Source organism: Macaca fascicularis, chromosome 4 (assembly GCF_037993035.2).
Source record: "Macaca fascicularis isolate 582-1 chromosome 4, T2T-MFA8v1.1".
In the NCBI taxonomy this organism is placed as follows: Eukaryota; Metazoa; Chordata; class Mammalia; order Primates; family Cercopithecidae; genus Macaca; species Macaca fascicularis.
Window position 1 is genome coordinate 68,142,990 of NC_088378.1, and position 14,715 is coordinate 68,157,704.

Consider the following 14,715-nt stretch of genomic DNA (forward strand, 5'->3'; position numbering starts at 1 on the left):
TCGGGAGGCTGAGACAGGAGAATTGCTTGAACCCAGGATGCAGAGTTGCAGAGAGCCGAGGTCGCGCTGCTGCACTCCAGCCTGGGCAACAGAGATTCCGTCTCAAATCAATCAGCCCTCTCAATTTTTTTTTCTACCTGTGACCACCTCTCCTCTTGTCTGATTTTCAGTTATCTCTGACTAGTGAAACATAGTTGCATCAGTATCAGGGCATTGATTGCTCAATTGAATAAGTTATTTGCTGGCCTTTTCTTGTATGTCCCGGGCTGTTGGTTTGAACGTGGAGCTGACAAAGGGAAGGACCGAGGCTTGCTTAGGATTGGGGGTGCAGTAAACCCTAATTAGCTTGTGTGATCACAAGATAAAACACTTGAAAAAATGGGAAGTGCAGCGGAAACTCAGTTTATACCTCCTAGGAAAATTAGTCACTGTTGTGCAGTCGGTCACATGGTTGGATGCTGGAACGTGCGATCCCTCCTTCCACCTTGAGCCTCAGCTTTTGCATACCAAGGTTAATAAGCAGAGTCTCCTGTGAGCCATGTGAGAAGGTAGCCCTCCATGAGGTTGGGGAGAACGTAAGTGGAACATCTTAGCTGGGGAAGATGGCACATTTACTCAAGACTCAGAAGACGCGAGTGACCAGATTAAGACGCCAAATCACAGGCGCGCAGGCAGGGTTGTGCGGCTGTGCTTGGCTGCATGCTGGAAGATGAGGTTGTGCTCTGACTGAATAAGGAAGGCAGCTACAATTACAGCTTTAGAAAAACTCAGGGGAAAATTGCCCTGGTTTTATGAGGACTGGTATTTTTCAAACTGCATTTGCAGATGTGCCTAAAAATAAAAACAAATTGCGAACATGTCCTGCAAGTCCCTTGGGCAGGATGCCACTGCCAAGGGGGCTGGGTCCTGAGAGCCCTGAGGCTCCCAGCCAGTCCTGTGAACCCAGAGACCCACGGCACTAGAGTAGATGGCATGGGAACATTCTTCCTGTCCTCAGGGAGAGCGTTTTATTTGGTTTCATCCCCCTCCCTCTAGTTTCTGTTTCATTGGATAGAAAAGTTACTAAACCTTTTTAATCTTTTAAGCCATTTTATTTAATTTGCAGTTCTTAAAAATTCACTATTAAAATATACTTTAGGCTGGGTGGGGTGGCTCACACCTGTAATCCCAGAACTTTGGGAGGCCGAGGTGGGTGGATCACTTGAGGCCAGGAGTTCAAGGCCAGCCTGGCCAACATGGTAAAACCCCGTCTCTACTGAAAATATAGGAATAATCAGGCATGGTGGCGCATGCCTGTAATCCCAGCTACTTGGGAGGCTGAGGCAGGAGAATCGCTTGAACCCAGGAGGGAAAGCTTGCAGTGAGCCGAGATCATGCCACTGCACTCCAGCCTGGGTGACAGAATGAGACTTTGTCTCGAAAAAATAAAAAAATAAAATGCACTTTAAACATCTTTTTCTTAAAAAAAAAAAAAAAAAGCAGCAGCAGCAGCTTTATAATAGGTAACATTCAGTGCTATGTGTCGGACACTTTCTCCTTTGTAATTTTCACAAAAGCTTGATGAGGTGAGGTAGATGTGTCCAGCTCCTATTACAGGAGCTGGAGCACAGGAGTTCAAGGCTACAGTGAGCTCTGATCATACTACTGCACTCTGCCTGGGTAACACAGCAAGACCCCCATCTCTGGGGGGGAAAAAAAAAGAAAAACCTGGATTAAAAGCCAGGGTTTCATGCAGTTCCATCTGACTCCAAAGTTTAGTGGACAATTCCATTTTTAGGGGGATCACCTGCACTAGTTCCTGCCTTGGTCACAGGCTGGCCCATCTGGCTAGGTGACTTGCTCATGCACCTGCACCCCGCTCACAGTTAGCAGAAAGAGGGAAAGAAAGCCAGGAGATCATGGCCCATTCCTCAGTCCCAGCTTCTTTGGAAGGCTGAAATGAAGCTCTCACGCCAGGAAGACCCTTCCTGCTCCTTGGTCTTGGCGGCATCCCTCGGCCGGCACAAATGCACCGCGCCCCCACCCCCCGCCCCGTTCCCTATCTGCACAAGAAGCAGTGCTCGTGGGGACTGTGTGCGTTGACATATGTAACATTTAGAATGCAGAGCCTGTGCCACACGAATACTAACTACCGTCGCCGTCTTCTCGGTTTAATTTTTAGAAGTCAGTGTCACCTGTAGCAGAGAGGTTCCTTGAAATCAAATCAGACATATGGCAATTGTGAAAAGACTGAAGTAAGGTTTAGGTCTTGGTTAAATTTTTAAAATCCTTGAGTTTGTTTTGTTAATGACTGAGCATATTCTCTCCACTTTACCTTCTGTGTGTGGTGGGGGCCACACAGCCACCATCCCCATTGTCTCAGATTCCAATCACATTCCTGTTCTGGGACCCACATTCTCTAGGGAATCTTCTGGTAGCGTTTGCTTCAGTTTACATCTGGAAACAGCTCTTAGGGGACAAGGGGTGTTTGCCCCTGAGTGACATGAGGTCAGGGCTGCTGGGGTCAGGTCTTCCCGGACTGGCACCTCAGCCCAGTGGCGAGGACATCTCTGATCTAGCAGGGTAAAATCCGGAGTCAGCTGGCTGGAATTTGAACCTCCAGGTTGCAGGAAGCCCAAGTACTTCCCATTTCTGGGCCTGCCGCTTGTCCTGTGTGACTCCCTGGCCTGCAGGCCTCTGGCAGCTCTGATTAGGCTTACGCTGCTGTCACAAAAGACCAGGTCTGTCTGCTCTCTCCACAGCAACCAACTGTTCAAAGAACTTGATAGAAAGGTACCCCGGGCCACTCCCAGCCGCCTGTGGGTGCACTAGAGAATGTCCTTATGGAAATCTGTGGGCTTGGCAGGGGAAAGGCCAGTGAGCCTGATCAACTGCCCCCTGCTTAGATGACCATGTCATCTCCTATCCCAGTTCTCTTTTTTTTTTTTTTTTGAGACAGAGTCTTTCTCTGCCGCCCAGATTGGAGTGCAGTGGCGCGATCTTGGCTCACTGCAACCTCCGCCTCCCAGGTTCAAGCGATTCTCCTGCCTCAGCCTCCTAAGTAGCTGGGACTACAGGTGGGTGCCTTCATGCCCAGCTAATTTTTTTTTTTTTTTTTTTTTGAGACGGAGTCTCGCTCTGTCACCCAGGCTGGAGTGCAGTGGCCGGATCTCAGCTCACTGCAAGCTCTGCCTCCCGGGTTCACGCCATTCTCCTGCCTCAGCCTCCCGAGTAGCTGGGACTACAGGCGCCTGCCACCTCGCCCGGCTAAGTTTTTGTATTTTTAGTAGAGACGGGGTTTCACTGTGTTACCCAGGATGGTCTCGATCTCCTGACCTCGTGATCCGCCCATCTCGGCCTCCCAAAGTGCTGGGATTACAGGCTTGAGCCACCGCGCCCGGCCGCCCAGCTAATTTTTGTATTTTTAGTAGAGATGGGGTTTCACCATGTTGGCCAGGATGGTCTCCATCTCTTGACCTCATGATCCGCCTGGCTCGGCCTCCCAAAGTGCTGGAATTACAAGTGTGAGCCACTGCGCCCAGCTGACAGGGGACTATTTAACCAAATATCCTTTTGTGCTTGCTGATTTTTGTTCTGTGTGGATGTACAGTCGGCCCCGCCACATCTACAGGTTCATCCAACTGCAGGTAGAAAATATTCCAGAAGCTGGAGCTGGACACAGTGGCTCACGCCTCTAATCCCAGCACTTTGGGAGGTGGAGGTGGGTTAATTGCTTGAGCCCCAGAATCTGAGAGCAGCTTGGGCAACGTAGGGAGGCCTGTCTCTACAAAATAAAAAATTAGCCATGTGTGGTGGCACATGCCTGTGGTCCCAGCTACTTGGGAGGCTGAGGTGGGAGGATGGCTTGAGCCCAGGAGGTTAAGGCTATAGTAAGCCACGATCATACCACTGCACTCCAGCCTAGGTGACAGAACCCATCTTAAAAAAAAAAAAAAAAAAAATCCAAAAGAAAAACCAGTAAAAAATTACACCAAGAAAAAGCTATACACTATAACCACTATTTACAAACCACTTACACTGTATTATTATAAGTAATCTGGAGATGATTTAAAGTATACAGGAGGATGTACATAGGTTACATGCAAATATTATGCTATTTTTTTTTTATCAGGGACTTGAATATCTGCGGATTTGGGTGTCATTGGGAGTCTTGGAACCAACCCCCTGAGGATACTAAGGCATGACTATATTACCTGATAAAAAATGGGGAAAAGCCACATAATGTATCTTCCCTCTTAAAATGAACTCTAAAAAGGTGAAGTGTCCTATAATGTGTAGCTCTTTCCAGCTTTTCCATCTCTTTGTGATGTGGTTCTTCCTAAGCAGCAATGAATGGCTCTCACTTCTCTGCCTTTTCCTTGCCTTTCTTCACAGCCTTTCTTCCCTCCTCAGTGTCCCTTCCAGTCAAGGCAGGTGCATGCTGGTAGTCAGGATTCAGATTCATCAGGATTGCAGCATGAAGCATAGAAGTAGCCCTAAGCCCTGCAAGTTACTAGATTTGTGTAGCCAATTTAAACAACTTATGCATTGTAATTTGATATTTGAGTGGCTAAAGCATCTTGTTATTTCTGAACATTTGGGATTATCCTCCTTTTTGTGCTTTTTGTAAACTGAAGGCTTTTCTGATGACCTTCTAATCTTTCCTCACCCATGTGCCCTGAATGGAAGATTGAACAGTGCCTATCTCTCTCTGCAGGACAGAGACTACTAGGCATTTAAATAAAATTATATATATATATTCCTGTGAGCTCTGCAACATTTAAAACCTTTTTGTACCAATGACAGTCATTTTGCCTGGGGCTTCCTAGGCTATTTGTTTAAGAAAAACACAGAAGCATTTTCACTTATTAAATTAACCACCAGAGATTGGTCTTGTTTGGGAGTTGCTCTCTCACGTCTTGAAACCTGTGGCATTTTAACTCCAGGCAGCTGCAAACTGCATGGGTCTCATGGACACACGTCTGCTTCTTTTGTTTAAATTTTCCCTTGGCTTGGTCAGGGCTTCTCTCTTTTTCCTTTTTCTTCTTTCTTTTTCGTTTTTTTCTGTTTTTTCTTTTCTTTCTTTCTTTTTTTTTTTGAGACAGAGTCTTACTCTGTTGCCCAGGCTGGAGTGCAGTGGTGCGATCTCGGCTCACTGCAAGCTCCGCCTTCTGGGTTCACACCATTCTCCTGCCTCAGCCTCCTGAGTAGCTGGGACTACAGGCGCCGCCACCACGCCCGGCTAATTTTTTTTTTTTTTTTTTTTTTTTTTAAAGTAGAGACGGGTTTCACTGTGTTAGCCAGGATGTTCTGGATCTCCTGACCTCGTGATCCACCTGCCTTGGGTTCCCAAAGTGCTGGGATTACAGATATGAGCCACTGCACCCGGCCTTCTCTTTTTCCTTTCTGTTTTTCTTTTTCTTTTTTTGGGGGGGGGACGGAGTTTCGCTCTTATTGCCCAGGACTCCCGGGTTCAAGCGATTCTCCTGCCTCAGCCTCCTGAGTGGCTGGGATTACAGGCGCGCGCCACCACGCCCAGCTAATTTTGTGTTTTTAGGAGAGATGTGGTTTCTCCGTGTTGGTCAGGCTGGTCTTCAATTCCCATCCTCAGGTGATCCACCTGCCTTGGCCTCCTAAAGTGCTGGGATTACAGGTGTGAGACACCGTGCCTGGCCTCTTTTTCTTTTTCTTTTTTCCTAGGCTTAGCTCAGCTGTCTGAGGGACGTAGAACAGACATCCCTTGGGGAGAAAGTTGATTTTGGGGAATGTGCAGATGTGTTGACTGTCCCGTAATTTGAGGTCTGTGGTGGGAGGCATGAGAGCGTTTTGAAAGTGAGAGAATGTCAGAATGAGGAGTTCTCCAGAGTCCAGGAGGCAAAGGGAATGCTCACAGCAGCCTTTAGGAGGCAGGTGCTGCGGTAGTTGGGTAGTTGTGGCAGCGCCTACATAGCCTGTAGTCAGACAGGCGAGAGGAATGTCTGTGGCATGCTAGGCATCTGGGTGCTGGGTGTCCACCCAGGAGGAGCAGAGCTTGTGACCCTCATCTGGGCAGGTGACCAGGAAATGGAGGTAGCAATGTGCTCCCCATCCCCTTTCTGCCCAGCTGTGACGTTGTTGATGTGCTGTCCCTGCGTCAGCTGGGGATGAAGGGAGTGGCTACGCGTCCCTCTTGTAGAAGCTTTTCTGTAATGTGGGGTGGAGTCTGTTCTACCCTCAGAGCAGACTGGCTTTCCAGAGTGCTAAGGGAGGCAGAAGGAGACTTGGTTTCCTGGTGCTGTTGGATAGAGGGACTCAAGTCTGGAAACAGGCCCATGGTTCATCAGAAGAAGCTTAACAAAAGAGTGAAGACTCTATTATTTCCTTCCTGGCTGGCTGAGGGAAGGCACAGAAAGACTGGATTTGAATCCAGGTTCTGCCACTCAGCGATGTGACACTGGAGGAGTTACCTGTCCTGGGTTTCTCTATGTGTTGAAATTGGAACTAAAATAGCTCCGGGTGAGGCACAGGCACACATGCAGTGGCCAGCCCAGTGCCTGGCGTGAAGTTGGTGGGCTGCAGATGTTACAGGGGATGCTCACCTCACTCCCACGGTGCAAGCCAGGGGCAGGTGCGAGGTTTCCAGGCCTTGCAAATGGGAAATTCCCCAGCTTCTTAATAAGGGAGGCTGATTTGCTAGCCTGGAGGGAAGGGGCCCACCATGCTGTGTTCTGGGCTACTTCTGGGCTAACCTAGCATCTGTCACTGGTCTATAAATGGACACGGAAGTGTTTTCCAAAGCACAGGCACTCGGTGTCTTGAATGCCCAGGCAGCCGCACCAGCACCCCTTCCTCCCACCTCAGCTGCATGAGCCTTCTGGGGTCTCTGCCCACTGCAGGTGGCTGAGATTCTGCTCTCCCTTCATCACTTTCTAGGGGCTCAGAATTCAGAGGCCAAATTGCCTGCTGTAGGGTCACATGGTGGTGGTTCAGAAAATAGCCTCCTTCCAACCCCACTGGAAACAAGGAAAAATAAAAAAAAACAGAAAGTAGGCTTTCTGCTCACCACGCCGCATTCCCAGCAGGCTCCATGCGGCAGCCTGGACTCCCGCCCTGCACTGCTCCCTATGTGATGGGCCTGCCAGAGACACGTGGTTGGGCGAATATAATGGCAGATAAATATACTGCCCTTCTCACCACCCGTGGCCCTGTCTGCTGCGTTCTTTCATCGAAGCCTGTTATGTTTTGTTCTAGTATTTGCCCAACCTTTTAATGCTTTCCGCTTACCACAATCTTTGACTCTTTGCAATTTTTCTTCCACCGTGACCCTTTTCCTCCCCAGATAAACCAACCGCCGTCCCCTCCCTCTCTGCCTTGCCAAATGTAATTTGTTTTATACAGTATGCCCGTCTCTGACAGCCATCGTTTCTCCCCATCTGTTCTGCATCTCAGAACTCCCCTTGATTGGCAGGAATGGGTTATGTGACCATGGCAGTTTCCAAGGGCAGGGGCATTCAGGTGGCCTGCAGTGTGTTTCCTTGAGAGACCTCCTACCAGGCTGGGAATCCGGTGTTGAATTTCTGCCTGGCATTGTCCAGCCTTCCTAGCCGCTCAGAGACACCCAGCTCAGATGATGGTGATCCAAAGCGAGGTATAGTTCCTTTAAATACAGTGGAAAAATTTAAAATTTTCCACTAAAATTTGCCTCTGGTAAGATAGTTCTCAGACCCTTGAAGATGACTTATTATTTGTTTTCTATCAATATCATACTGTATGTAATGTTTTTTCAGGTAGGAGAGGCTTGGTGAGTAGGAATTATTTTCAGTTTCAAATAAATCTCATTTTGCTTTTCTCATTCCTCTGAAAATTAGCAATACAGGGATGTAAAGAATTGTGCCTGTCTTGCACTATTGTGCACTGTTCTTGCACTGAGAATAGTACTTCACATCATAAGCACTGTATGTTGCCATTATTAGTAACCTTTGCAGTGATGATTGTGCTCATGGATCACCCAGATACACTCTCCCTCTTGCTGCCATCCCCGCCCCATTCACCTGTCTAACACAGGTACTGTATGTCAAACACGCACCATTCTGTGGCTACTCCTTGAATGGTTCACTGAACATTTTAGATGGCTTTACAGAGTTTCTTTCTTTCTTTTTTTTTTTTGAGACAGAGTCACTCAGTCGCCCAGGCTGGAGTATAGTGGCGCGATCTTGGCTCACTGTAACCTCTGCCTCTCGGGTTCAAGCAATTCTCCTGCCTCAGCCTCCCAAGTAGCTGGGACTATAGGCGTGCGCCGCTGTGCCTAGCTAATTTTTGTATTTTTAGTAGAGACGGGATTTCACCATGTTGGTCAGGCTGGTGTTGAACTTCTGACCCCAGGTGATCTGCCCGCCTTGGCCTCCCAAAGTGCTGGGATTATAGGCATGAGCCACCGTTCCCGGCCAGAAATTTCTTAAGAGATACTTCTTGGTCCTGCTCTCCAGTCATCCTCAACCAAAATGAGAACTCTGTGTTTGTAGTCAGCTTAATCAGTTGTGGGGATCACAACTCCCCAGTGTCAACATTAAAGGTTGCAATGTATATTCTTCTCCAAATGTTACTACCTTTGTATCTTGTACTATTTATGTACATGCTGTCATGGTATTCAGGGGATCTCAGAGACTTAGTGATAATTTTGTTTGTTTTGTTTTAGTGGTACTTTGCCTCATGGTGTCACTTCCATTCCAGTTGGGGCAGTGGGAGCAGGGGCAGGTTCTGCTTCAGATCCTGCAGCCTGGAACAAAGCACTGTCCCCCTTTCTTGCTTAATTCCCTCACCTGGTCTGTTTGGACCAGACTGTGTGGAGCTCCAAAGCCCTACACTTAAAAATCCACAGCACCGCCGGGTGCAGTGGCTCACACCTCAAATCCCAGCACTTTGGGAGGCTGAGGTGGGCGGATCACGAGGTCAGGAGACTGAGACCATCCTGGCTAACATGATGAAACCCTGTCTCTCCTAAAAATACTAAAAATTTGCTGGGAGCAGTGGCATGCGCCTGTAGTCCCATCTACTTGGGAGGTTGAGGCAGGAGAAGCACTTGAACCTGGGAGGCGGAGGTTGCAGTGAGCCGAGATCACGCCACTGCACTCCAGCCTGGGCAACAGAGCAAGACTGTCTCAAAAAAACAAACAAAAAAAATCCACAGCACCTTTTTCTCTTTGTTGCTTCTGAAGGAAGGGCTATACTAACACTATCTACTAAGAAATATAATGTGACCCACATATGTAATTTAAAATTTTCTAGTAGCCACATTTTAAAAAGCAGATAAAATTAGTTTTAATACAGTATTGTATTGGCCAGGCACGGTGGCTCACACCTGTAATCCTAGCACTTTGAGAGACTGTGGTGGGTGGATCACGAGGTCAAAGAGATCAAGACCATCCTGGCCAACATGGTGAAACCCCGTCTCTACTAAATATACAAAAAATTAGCTGGGCATGGTGGCGCATGCCTGTAGTCCCAGCTACCCGGGAGGCTGAGGCAGGAGAATCACTTGAACCCAGGAGGCGGAGGTTGCAGTGAGCCAAGATTGTGCCACTACACTCCAGCCTGGTGGCAGAGCAAGACTGTTTCATAAATAAATAAATGAAATAAAGTATTGTGTTTAGCCCAGTAAGTCCAAAATATTATTTCAACATATAATCAATATAAAACAATTATTAGGTCTGGGCACAGTGGCTCATACGTGTAATCCCAGCACTTTGGGAGGCCAAGGTGGAAGGATCGCTTGAGGAGTTCAAGATTAGCCTGGTCAATATAGTGAAACCCCATCTCTACAAAAAATGTCTTTAAATTAATTGTGTGTGGCGGCATGTGATCTCTGTAGTGCTAGCCATTCCAGAGGCTGAGGCAGGAGGATTGCTTGAAGCCAGGAATCAGAGGCTGCAATGAGCCATGATAGTGCTACTGTACTCCAGCCAGGGTAACAAGAGTGAGACCTTTCCTCTAAAAAACAAAAAAGAATTATTAGTGAGATATTTTGCATTTCTGTTACTAAGTCTGAGATTTGGTGTGTATTTTACACTTACAGCACATCTCCCTTGGACTAGCCACATTTTGAGTCCTCAGTAGCCAGTTGTGGCTAGTAGCCACCTTCATGTCATGGGCAGCACAGTTCTGTTGATGACCTGAAGTCGTAAGATTTCAGGATCCATAACCCCCATCCTTCAGCCTCTTTGTTTCGTGGCTGGAATTTATAAGCATGGACTTAAAAGAGATAATTACAATTGGAGTCTTTTTTAAGACTTGATTTGTTCATGTAATGTTCCCATGGCTCAGTAAGTGGCTGTCAGTGGATGCTATAAGACATGTTCTGCTCACATAAAGTCTTGGAGAAGAGCTCCCAGCAGGGATGCACAAGGTCTGGCTGCTCTGAGTGTCTGCAGAGAAAATTAGGAGGACACATGCTTCCACAGTGCTGTGCTGCTCTGTTACCTAGAGCCGGGGTTGGGAGGGTAAGAGGATTTTCTGTGGGTAGAGAAAATAAAGAAATAAATCAAGCAATAAGTCAATACATTGTCTTTGTCTTTTTATTTAGTGGACTAGAAGATGAACTCAACTGAATTCACCGAAGATGTAGAAGAAGGTAAAAAAAAAAAAAATGCCCTTTTTAGAAAATGTTTTTAACTGAATACTTTTGATTAGGTCATACATTCACATGGTCCAAAAATATACAAAGTTATATAGTGAAAAGTCGCCTCCACCCTCACACTTGTTACCCAGTTCCCATCCCCCTCCACCCACACACTTGTTATAAGCACCTTGTGTCTCTTTTTAAAAGTTACTTTTTTAAAGCACAAAAAGATAATATTTTAGTTCTCTGCTTCCACTGCCTTCCCTCCCCAAAAATATGTTTAAACCAATTTGAACTAAATGCTCTTGGAACATGGCTTTATTGTATAGCACTAGCGCAGTGAGATAAAGATTGCATTGTTGGAAAGCACAGGTTTGTTATGACTAGACATCATTATCTGAGGGCTGGTGTCAAAGAGCGGCCCACAGACACCCTGCTGCTCGGAGAACCCTGCTGATTTCTGAGCAGCCCTGGTTTTTCCCACTGAGCCCTATTTCTTCTCTGACACAGTTCTAAAAAGTATCACTGTGAAAGTGGAGACGGAGGCCGAGGATGCTGCTCTGGACTGCTCCGTGAATTCCAGGACTTCGGAGAAGCACTCTGTGGACAGCGTCCTCGCTGCCCTGCAGGACTCCAGCAAACGAAAGCAGCTGGTCAGCGATGGCCTGCTAGACTCTGTCCCCGGCGTGAAGAGGAGGCGGCTGATCCCCGAGGTGAGGGCCCGGCCACTGTCACTCTTTGCTTGAGCTCTAACCCTCTCTGATTCCATGCTGAATCTCCCTCTTCTTTTGGCATCCCAGCAGCTGCTGAACCCTTGGGCATGGGAAGGTTTCATTTAAGCTGTCCCATCTCTGGCTTCAGTTTCTCAAAGGTGTCTGTCTTTAACTGGAATTCTTGTTTGTGTTTGGATTCCTGGTGGGTAAAGGGAGCCTTCACATTGCAGCTGCTTTTGCGTTATTTTGCTGTGCTTTGTGGGGGAAAGCAGGAGTTTGCTGATAGAGAGGACGGTTAACGTAAGCCTACCACACTTGACATAGTAGCTGATTCTTGCAAAAGTGGGGCATTAGCTGGAGGTCAGGTCTTTTCCTAAATTAAATCGATCATTCATTTATTTAAATAGAGACTGGATCTCACTATATTGCCCAGGCTGATCTTGAACTGCTGGCCTCGAGTGATCCTCCTGACTTGGCCTCCCAAAGTGCTGGAATTACAGGTGTGAGCCATAGTGCATGGCCAACTCTTTGTTTAATTGGTTTGTTTTAATTCTCCCCTGTTGGATGTTAGGGCAGATCCAAACAAATTGGGAAGTTATACATGTTAGGGATTTGGTTAGGCTTTAATTTGCATAATGATGAGACTAAAATTTTAACCAAGATTTAAATACACATGTTTATAGTGAGGCCCGACATTCCACATCATGCAACATTGAGTGATAGGTTTGTTGGGTTTTTTTTTGTTTTTTTCTTTTTGTTTTTTTTTTTTTTGAGATGGAGTTTTGCTCTTGTTGCCCAGGCTGGAGTACAGTGGCACGGTCTCAGCTCACTGCAACCTCTGCCTCCTGGGTTCAAGTGATTCTCCTGTCTCAGCCTCCCGAGAAGCTGAGATTACAGGCATGCGCCACCGTGCCCAGCTAACTTTGTATTTTTAGTCGAGACGGGGTTTCTCCATGTTGGCCAAGCTGGTCTTGAACTCCCGACCTCAGGTGATCTGCCCGCCTTGGCCTCCCAAAGTGCTGGTATTACAGGCATGAGCCACTGTGCCTGGCGATGAGTGATAATTTTGTTTACTATCTTATTTATTCAGTTTTTTTTTTCTTTTTTTTTGTGCTAACTCTTCATTCTGGTCTGAATGGCTTTTCTTTTTTAAACGACTTTGTTTCTCTAATTTATTTGGGTTAAAAAAATTTTTTTTTTGGCCGGGCGCGGTGGCTCAAGCCTGTAATCCCAGCACTTTGGGAGGCCGAGACGGGCGGATCACGAGGTCAGGAGATGGAGACCATCCTGGCTAACACGGTGAAACCCCGTCTCTACTAAAAAATACAAAAAACTAGCCGGGCGAGGTGGCTGGCGCCTGTAGTCCCAGCTACTCGGGAGGCTGAGGCAGGAGAATAGCGTAAACCCGGGAGGCAGAGCTTGCAGTGAGCTGAGATCCGGCCACTGCACTCCAGTCTGGGCGACAGAGCGAGACTCCGTCTCAAAAAAAAAAAAAAAAAAAATTTTTTTTTTCTTTGAGACGGAGTTTCACTCTTGTTGCCCAGGCTGAAGTGCAATGGCGTGATCTTGGCTCACCGCAACCTCCGCCTCCCAGGTTCAAGTGATTCTCCTGCCTCAGCCTCCCGAGTAGCTGGGATTACAAGTGTGCGCCACCACACCCGGCTAATTTTTGTGTTTTTAGTAGAGATGGGGTTTCTTCATTTTGGTCAGCTGGTCTTCAACTCCCAACCTTAGGTGATCCGCCTGCCTCAGCCCCCCGAAGTGCTGGGATTACAGGTATGAGCCACCGCACCGGGCCCAAAACAACTTTATTAAGATATAATTCACATACTATGCCTTTCACCAATTTAAGTTACATAGTTTAATGTGTGGGTTTATTTATTTATTTTTTTTTGTCTGAGACAGAGTCTCACTCTGTCACCCAGGCTGGAATGCAGTGGCGCAATCTCAGCTCACTGCAATGTCTGCCTCCTGTGCTCAAGCGATTCTCCCACCTCAGCCTCCTGAGCAGCTGGGATTACACGTGTGGACCACCACGCCTGGCTAATTTTTTATTTTTTGTAGAGATGGGGTTTCACCATGTTGGTCCAGGCTGGTCTCAAACTCCTGACCTCAAGTGGTCTGCTGGCCTTGGCCTCCCAAAGTGCTGGGATTACAGGTGCGAGCCACTGCGCTCAGCACTAGTTTAATGGTGTTTAGTATATTCACAGAGTTATGCAATTTTAGGACATTTTTATAACCTTACAAACAGTCCCTGCCCATTAGCAGTAGCTCCTCATTCCCTACTTTTCCAGCTCCTGACAATCACTAATGTACTTTCTAAGGATTTGCCTATTGTGGGCATTTCATTTTTATTTTTAATTGATTGATTGACTGATGGATGGATGGAGTTTTGCTGTGTGGCGCAGGCTTGGAGTAAAGTGGCATGAGCTCAACTCACTGCAACCTCTGCCTCCTTGGTTAAGCGATTCTCCTGCCTCAGCCTCCCGAGTTGCTGGGATTACAGGCGGACACCACCACACCTGGCTAATTTTTGTATTTTTAGTAGCTATAGGGTTTCACTATGTTGGCCAGGCTGACCTCAAACTCCTGACCTCAAGTAATTCACCCGCCTCGGCCTTCCAAAGTGCTGGGATTACAGGCGTGAGTCACTACGCCCGGCTAATTCTAGCCATTTCATGTAATGTAATCATATATTCTGTGGCCATTTGTGTCTGACTTCTTTTTTTTTTTTTTTTTTGAGACGGAGTCTTGCTCTGTCGCCCAGTCTGGAGTGCAATGGTGCGATCGCGGCTCACTGCAAGCTCCGCCTCCTGGACCCACGCCATTCTCCTGCCTCAGCCTCCTGAGTAGCTGGGACCACAGGCGCCCGCCACCACACCCGGCTAATTTTTTGTATTTTTGGTAGAGATGGGGTTTCATCGTGTTAGCCAGGATGGTCTCGATCTCCTGACCTTGTGATCCGCCTGCCTCAGCCTCCCAAAGTGCTGGGATTACAGGCGTGAGCCACCGCGCCCAGCTGTGTCTGACTTCTTAGCATATGTTTTCAAGGTTCATCATCTATGTATCAGTACTTCATTTCTTTTTGTTTTAACAGACTTGATTTTATAGAGCAGTTTTAGGTTCACAGAAAAATTGAGCAAAAGATACAGATTTCCCATGTACTTCCTTACCCCTACATGTGTATAACCTCCCCCATTGTCAACATTCTATACTAGATTGATACATTTGTTACAGCTGATGATTTCCCATTGACACATTATCGCCCAAAGTCAGTAGTTTACATTAGGGCTCACTCTTGCTGTTGTATTGTCTGTGGGTTTGGACAAATGTATATACCATTTGTAGTGTCATACAGAGTAGTTTCGGTGTCCCAAAAATCTGTTATGCTCTGTCTGTTCATCCTTCCCTCCCACATAACCCCCAGCA

At 47.1% G+C, this 14,715-nt stretch overlaps 1 protein-coding gene across 3 annotated transcripts in view; it reads left to right on the forward strand.

Moving 5' to 3' along the window:
- Window positions 1-14,715, forward strand: part of BEND3 (BEN domain containing 3) — a 48,317-nt gene that overhangs the window by 6,658 nt on the left and 26,944 nt on the right. For 2 of the 3 annotated variants that reach the window (XM_065543649.1, XM_045391302.2), the window contains 2 exons: window positions 10,538-10,585; window positions 11,084-11,286. In XM_065543649.1, the coding sequence (XP_065399721.1) occupies window positions 10,549-10,585; window positions 11,084-11,286 (240 nt within the window). In that variant the 5' untranslated portion in view covers window positions 10,538-10,548. Of the gene's footprint in view, window positions 1-6,176; window positions 7,607-10,537; window positions 10,586-11,083; window positions 11,287-14,715 lie in introns of those variants that run through there. The other variant, XM_065543650.1, reaches the window with a different exon arrangement.